General features: G+C 30.4%; 1 protein-coding gene across 19 annotated transcripts in view; it reads right to left on the bottom strand.

Moving 5' to 3' along the window:
• Positions 1–533: 533 nt before the first annotated feature.
• The window catches only part of LOC119645078 (CUGBP Elav-like family member 4), a 683800-nt gene continuing 675788 nt past the window's right edge, over positions 534–8545 (bottom strand). For 16 of the 19 annotated variants that reach the window (XM_038044960.1, XM_038044958.1, XM_038044951.1 and 13 more), the window contains 2 exons: positions 3553–3729; positions 3307–3434 (listed from right to left, as the gene is read on the bottom strand). In XM_038044960.1, the coding sequence (XP_037900888.1) occupies positions 3307–3434; positions 3553–3729 (305 nt within the window). Of the gene's footprint in view, positions 832–3013; positions 3435–3552; positions 3730–8545 lie in introns of those variants that run through there. The other 3 variants (XM_038044950.1, XM_038044957.1, XM_038044948.1) reach the window with 2 other exon arrangements.

Genomic DNA, 8545 nt, shown 5'->3' with positions numbered 1-8545 from the left:
TTTTTTTTTTTCAAATTGAAGATTTTTGATAAGATTTGCTTCTTTCCTTTTCTGTTTTGTTTGTTTGTTTTTGTTTTCCTCTTTTTTTTTTCTTGCATAAAACTTTTAATTTTACTACTTTTATAGTTCTTTGTTTTTGTTGTTTTATAAATTCCCATTACAGTTTGTTTTGTTTTCTGGTTTTTGGTATAAAAATTAATAAATTTTAAAACTTTGTTTTTAAATTTTAATTTTAAATATTATGAAAACCCATATGGTTTTGGTCTCATGCCAGTCAGTTATTTTTTATTAATTTTTTTTTTTTTTTATTCTGAATAAATATTATTATTTTTTTTTTTTCATGATAATTTTTAATGTATGATCGGGCGTGTATATGTGTATGTGTCTGTTTGTGTTTATTAAGGAAATTATTTATTTATCATACTGTGTTGTCTAACAAAACTATTTTTTTTTTTTGTTTTTAATAATTCTAATAATTAGGTATTTTTTTTTGGTTTTTTTTGTTTTTCATAATACGATATTTTGGCAAAAATTTTTTTTTAATATACTGTTTTGTGATTTTTTTTTTTTAGTTGTATCTTTTGTTTTTGTTGTTGTATTTATCATGTGTAGTATAAACATCTTGAATATAAGGATTCTATAATAAATTTTTGGGTTTTTTTAAGACTGTTTTTTTTTTCTTTATAAATTTTTTTTTAATTCATAATAATGTTATCTCTAAAAAAAAGTGAGTTAAACTATAATTGCCTTATGGAGGAGACTGTACGATGGCGAGTTGCGGGAGAAGAAGAAAGAAATTTTTTTCGGTGTGAATGTAATTTCAAGTCTCATCTGTGAAGATATATATAAAAACAAAATTATTCAGTGGGCAGAAAGATAGATAGATAGGTAGGTGGATAGATAGATAGATAGATAAATAGATAGATAGATATGTAGATATATAGATAGATAGATAGATAGAGAGAGAGAGATAGAGAGATAGATAGATAGATAGATAGATAGATAGATAGATAGAGAGAGAGAGAGAGAGAGAGAGAGAGAGAGAGATAGAGAGTGAAAAATATACATTTTCGTTTCATAATTATGCGTAAAACTTGAATTTTGGTCTTTGAACGTGTGAATTAAGGATCTATGTACCAAAGTTCTGTTTGTTAATTTTTGCCGCCGTCAGAATGCCAAGAAGAGAGGGATTGACGTTTGGAGGTATATATTTAAATCGGCTTTACATTTGTCGGAATTACAAAGGGAATCACTTTGGCTGGTTTCACATCGAATAGAAAAATTGAAGCAATTTTTCACAATCCAGTATCATAATGGCACCTCTAATCCAGAATCATTCGAATGTCCTTAAATTGTTTGTTTGGTCCCCAATTAATGACTAAGGCGCCCAACTCTTTGTCCTATAGGTCTAATATACTCATCCAATTGGAATACTTTTCTTGGCATTAGCCAAATCAACAGTAGTTAATTAATTTATTTATTCATGTTTATATAATAAGTCGGTTAATAATTTTTCCTTGCAAAATTTTTCATTATTCATTAACACCGCGTCCTTCAATGCAATCATTTTTCGTCATTTTGATGGTTTTTTGGAAGGAAGGAAAAACAAAAACGCGCTTCAGAGCTCATAATGACTTTATCATCTGATGCGAAAATTTTGCCTTGTAGCATCCTTATCAGATAAGCAAACATATATTAGTTGCTAAACGACATATTCTTGGAGTTGCAATCCGATTTTCAATTTATTCAATTTCCCATTCATTTGTGTCGCGGGTTTTCTTTTTTTTTTGTTTCACTGTAAGTGAACGTGGTATCCATATGGAAAACAGCTTTCTCCTATCAAAATTTTCATGCGAAATTTCGTATGATATCCGCCCTGTCCCTTGAATGGAAAAAGTTTTCTTGTGCATTGTTTCGAACAAGTTGTCAAAAATAGCCTTGCTAAAGCCACTGTAATCATGTAAGCTCTAAAATGTTTTTAATGAGGTAATATGAAACTCTGATAGATATCGTTTGATGATTTGAAGTTTCTAAAAATAACACAAATTTTGCGATTTTCATAGATGGCTTCTATGTCAGTCCTGGGAATTATTGATGTGTTCATATATCAATTCCAATAAGAATTCAGCTGAGCAAAGCGACTTTAATATAGTAATATAGCTGATCATAGTGACACCATTTCCTGTATCATTAGCGTGTTGACGGTTGGCAACAGACCGTTAACGATTAAACTTTTTAGTCTTGGTACGACAAGGCTTAACGCGGGAGGAGGCGAGCTTGTAAAAGTCATTTTATTGTATTTACGTTGGCTAAAAACAAAGTTCCTTGAAAGCTAGGCAGTAATTATACCGAGTAGTCAATAGTATCATTTCTCAGGAACGTATATTTGCGTATACAATAGTAGAATAGTTTATTAATTACCCACTGGTCCATAAGATGGGCTTGCACCAATAGATTGCGTGACTTTACAACAGCGTGGATTTTATTGAAATTGAAAATTTATTTACAGGAGATTATTTACAGATGCACAGAATCTAAAACACTAAACCCTTACTTTCGTTAAGGAATATCACATTTAGTGTCCCTTTTCAATGAATTCCTGTTAATCCTCTTATATGCTACATATTAGATTTCGTCATGGATAACGTCTGTACAATAATCCCGTTCAAATAGACCAAAGCGATTCTTAAACATTTCATATAAACCATCATCCAGCGTCGGATAAGGTATCGATCGCATGTTTTTTAATTAGCTGATGAAATTAAGCATTTCCTATATATAGGACAAACTTATTTGGCATTCTTGTGATGGAATATTTTTCCTTCTCCTATGTGCTTTCTTATTTTTCTAACTGTTATCTTTTTTTTTTTTTGCCTATATTATGTGTATATGTATTCAGAGTAGAAAAATAATGGTGCCGATGGAGCCGCAATTGTTCTAATTTATTACTGATGTGTGTTTCTTTCTTAAATTTTTATGTTTTATTATTATTGCATTTATTTTATGTGCTTACCATATTTTCTTGTTGTATATCTCACTTGCTAATGCTTTCTTACTGCTTGATTTTTATTTTTGCTTTTACTTTATTTTTTTTTTTTAATTTTTTTTTTTATGTTTTTTTATTTTTTATTTTATTTTTATGGCTTTTTTTGTTTAACGAGGCAGGTTAGGATTCTGCATATAATGGCGGGCTGTTAATTGTTTATCGGGATGCTTTAATACATGAAACTGCATTAAAAGTTTGCTAAATACTTGCACGTTCATGGAATTGTGAAGATATTGTAACGTTTGAAGGAACTCTGATTGTTAATAAGGTCGGCTCGCATCTTTTGGTCGTTTCAATTGGACCTTCAGTCTTTTCATGCCAATCTGAAAACCGTTCATTGCTTGAATGGCGGTCTGAGCGCTGGCAGGATTATCAAATGAAACGAAACCTAAATGAATAAATAAAATTATATAGTTTTTGTTGTTTTTTTTTTGCTTTATTTTTCTTTTTAATTTAATGAAATGATTTTTTAAAAGGAATTGAAACTGGAAGAGGGAAAAACATACCAAAACATTTGCTTTGATTTGTGGCTCGATCGATAAACACTTTCGAGCTGATAACGTTGCCGAACGGCAGGAACATTTGCATGAGTTCAGCATCGCCAAATTCCTGGGGCAAGTGATATATGAACAAATTGCAGCCCTCGGGGCCCGAGATCGAACATCCTGGGAACATCAGAAAATCTTTATAGGCCACACACACACACACACACACACATTTTGCATACAATGAAAAGAAAGAAAAAAACAAGAACAAATTTTTGTATATATGAAATGATGGAAAAATTAAAATAAAACGAATGATTGATTAGTGACTGACTGACTGATTGATTGATTAATTCATTGAAAGGCTGATTGATTAATTGACTGACTCGACTGACTGACTGACTGACTGACTGACTGACTGACTGATTGGCTGACTGTAAATACATTCTAACTGTTTTAAATGAGTGAATTCTGATCTAATTTTTTGTATAATTGAATGAATAAATCAAAAAATGAGTTCTGTTCTGATTTACGTATGAAATTTTCATTCTCTTTGAAAACGGTAAAAATTTAAACGAAACTTAAATATTTCCAAAATAAATCAAAGATCTTCCTTATTTAAAATATATGTATAAAAAAAAAAACAAAAAGCTAAATAAAGTTAAATAAAATGTTTTCTGAAAACATAACATGCTTACAATTATTAATATTCTGAAAATTACTGATTTTTTTTTCAACATTTTTTACAACATGCTACAATTAAATCATTTATACATAAATACAATTGTATAAATACAATCTTTTTATAAACATATATGCATGTATATATATATATATATATATATATATGCATATATATATTATGATATGGTGATTGAATTATTATTTTAGCTGTCATTTATACGGTTTAAAACACAGTTACACGCACTCTACGGAAATACATACAATGATGGAAAAATGCGTACACACCTAGGCATATACACGTATGTATATGTACATATATATATATATATATATATATATATATATATATATATATGTATGCAAACACTCACACACATAAAAATACATTTATATAATACAATAATAATGTAATATCGAAATGTTTTAGTGCTATTTACATAACATTATAAAAGTTAATCGGGTCTTAAAACGAATCGTTTTCATACCCACCACCATTTAGAATATGTATCACACATTTACAACAATTACTCAGAATGTACGGACTAAATAACCCAATAACTAAAACTTTATAATAAGCTTTGCTCTATTTTAAATGCATATCAAACTACAAAAGATTTTCTCATTGGGAGGATATTGTTTTTTTTTTTTTTGCTTTAAAGTTATGTCAGGTTATTTATTCTATTTTCTTTTGATGTTTAATGTTTAAAATTTAAACTAGAAACTGAAAATTTTTCAATAAAGTTTACAAAATTATTCGAGTTTTGATTATCTCAACTTAGCGAAATCACTCAGCGATGGTTGCGATGTGATCGTCGCGATAAACGACGAACGTGATTACGCGTGCTGTGAAGAATTAAAAAGGCGATGTATACAGTTTATAATGCCCTTGTGTCAATAGGATATCGGAGAGCGACTCTACGGGAAGTCGCTTATGATTAATCGACTTCTCGATTTGCTCGATTAGTTGTCATTCCCAGGAAATTTGGATATATGCGTTTGTAGCATTAATAGCCTAACTTTATGAGAAGACATGTTGCATTTTGGATGAAATAAACGAGTTACCCTAAATCAACTTTTTCGTTGAGATGGTATTCAATAATTTCATGGCCTTTCCACATTTAAGTGCGTATGCTAAACGCAAAGGTCTCCGAATCCTTGAAATATTTCAAAATAATTGATTAGTCAATGCGGTGCTTATGTTTGATCTTTGTGGTCGTTGACGGAGTAGATTAGGACGGAGTAGATTAAAGCGAGGAGTATCTTGGATATTGTGAAATGTCGCATGCGATTCATTCAGTCTTTATGTTTTGCTTTGCCCGATTTTACTATCCTGCAAACTTCACATGCAAGTTTTCCGTTTTTCAAAGTAAAAAAGCTTGAAAAGTTTGCGTATAAGTCAAAGATTTCGTATATTTATGCTTCCACTTATTTTACTTAATGCAAGCTGGCAATTAATTGCGTATGACATCTAGCAAGAGTTTTTTTGCGCTAGGCCAATAGATAAAACAAAAAACACGTCTATCAACAATTTCCGGGATTGTCAGATGGATCTCGTTTTCAGAAAGCAGCGGCCTTCACATAGTGCTTGTCAAAATTTCAGTGTTATAGTGATTTTTATATAACAAAAAAAATCCAATGAATAAAGGTGAAAAAGAGCTTTGATTGATGGCAAAAAATACTCTGAGAACTCAGAATTTGCTTGAAATATGTTATGGCAAGTCTTATGCTTCGAAAATACCTTTTCGAGCATTTGGATGAAAATTTAAGCATAAAAACTCCGTCCTTAAAAAGAGGATTCCCATTTGCTTGCAATGGAATTGGATGGAAAAATTGCATAAATTGAAGTTAGAATTGATGTAACACCGGCTGTGTTCAGATTTGACCCCTAGCGATTATTAATTGTTGCAATAAATTTGAATTTTCCAAAAAAAAAATATTCTGTTTTTACTCATTTTCAGGGATTATTGACCGATGTATTATGTGCCGTGTAGTGTCACTGCAAATTAAGCGTGAAACGGCCATTGGCAAATGTTAAGATGTGCTTTAAAATTCGCATGCGACTAAGCAAAAGTCTCAATAAGAGAGACGAAAAAGGGCAAAATATGAAAGACTTCATATATGTTTTAATAAATTTTTTTTTTTTTAATATTTTTTATTACCGTTTTTTGTTTCTATAATATGAAAACTTTATTTAATCTAAGATTTTATTTCCAATTTATGCAATCATTTTATTTATTTTAATCGTTCACCTAAAGGTTCAGGAAACTAAACTATTTCATAGTTTTCCAAGGTCTGTTAGATTTGATAAACGTTTTGAATGCACAAAGATATGTTGCCGAGATAACATAAAGTGGCCACGATATATAGAGAAGTCTGTTTGTTCGTCTATTAAAATGCCTTTTACATTTCGAAAATCTGTTTAGAAAAACAAGTGATGCCATTATGGGGTCGGCAAACAAGAAAATAATCCTTCAAGGAATTATAAAACGACGCATAAGTTTTTCTCTTTAAGATTGTGATGTCAATAGTTGATATCAATTTTTAAACTAATGCTACCTTGTGACGACGTGAGTCAACTAATCGAGACGGAATCTGTAAGCACGATTTTTACTTAAAGTGTTAAGGTGAAATGTCGCGTATACGTTTATGTTATATAGTATATTAAACGATCTTGTCAAGTAGAGATGATAGATAGATGTGGTTCCGTTATTTATAAGGAAAAGCTAGTGGTAAGTATACAAATATTCGGTTCAAACCGAATATTATTTCTCTCTTATTTTTTTATTGTTATTGTTATTATTTAGAAAAAATATAAAATTTTCATCTAAATGACATTTTTATGTTTGTCCCCTAATAAAATGCCGCATAAAAAATAAAGAGTAATTTAATTATAAAAAATTGTGCAGGTACACATACACGTATAATTTGAATAAAAAATGGATTACCCGCACACACACATATTACACGTTTTGTTTTAGATTTTTTTCGAGTTAATGAAATTAAATAATTGATTTATATAAATAAAAAATACCAAAAAAAAAAAAAATAAATAAAAAAATAATGAATAAAAGTAAAAATAAAAACAATGGATTCGAATATCAATAAGTTTTTATAAATATAATCATTTATTTAAAAGTAGTTTGTTGATTTAATATAATCAAGTTTGTTGATTTAATATAACGGTCTTATTGGTTCTCTTTTCATGGAATAGGAAATGATAACAGGGGTAATAGTAACCTTTAATTGAAATATAAATGATTGTTATAAAATAATATTATTAACTGAACAACAACACGTCAGGCAGATAAGTGAAATATTTTAAAGCAAAATATTCAATTTTTATGGGAAGTAATTACGTCTTTCCGTTTGGAGGACCTTTCCAAGTATGGAGAAGCCGTTAACAAAAAAATTAAAACAAAATAATAGATTTCTCCGTTTGGAGTAGTTGAGGTTGGCCGAAGGGAACCAGACGCATCGTAGTGATTGCAATCCCAATACCGAAATTACGCTTTACAATGTTGAGCTGGGATCTAGGTCCGTTAATGTCAGTTGTATTAATATCAAGCGTGTTTGAAGATGTTTTCGTTGCTGTGTGGCCGAGATTTGCAATATATCATGAAGACACATGCCCAGGTGGGCAAAGACAACTGTGCACGATGTCTGTTGAAATTTTCTTGAAGTATTCCGAGTTTTCATCTTTATGAAGAAGAGCACAAATCTTTTTTCCTTTTTTTTTTTAATAATTCATGGATTTCTAGGGAAACTAGGGTTGCTAGAAAGAGAGCGGGTATATATTGCAGCTAATTAGTCAATCAGTCGAGAACTTATGTTGTAAAGGGTGGAGCCATAAAATCATTAATCCAGCTGAATAAATGTTCAGATAATGGTAAGACGATATGTAACGTAACGTAAACATATGAATATATTCGTACGTCTATTGAAATCAGTTTTCATGCTATGTTCATTCAACACTTTCTAAACAATGTCTTCATGAATGCATTGTTTGCCAGGCATGCGGCTAATTACAATTGTAAGGCGATTAATTTGTAAATTTGTCCAGTTTCATCAAGACAAAAACACAATGGTTTGCGTCTTTGGATAAGGACTATGTTCGATCACCGCACCGACGAGGGTAGTGAATCAATTTCTGAAGCTTGTCTGTCCATCTGCCAATCTGTCTTGTTTTTCTGTGTCCAATCTCCAGATCGCAAATTTTTGACATATTTCGATGGAATTTGGTACGCTAACGTCTTTTGGTTCAAGAATGAATGCTATTGAAAATTATACGGATCCACGGAACAACTTTTTCGAGACTACAAATTCTGCTGAA

Source organism: Glossina fuscipes, unplaced genomic scaffold (assembly GCF_014805625.2).
Source record: "Glossina fuscipes isolate IAEA_lab_2018 unplaced genomic scaffold, Yale_Gfus_2 1, whole genome shotgun sequence".
Lineage (NCBI taxonomy): Eukaryota > Metazoa > Arthropoda > Insecta > Diptera > Glossinidae > Glossina > Glossina fuscipes.
Note: the sequence above shows the minus strand (reverse complement) of the source record. Positions and strands in the feature narration are given on the sequence as shown.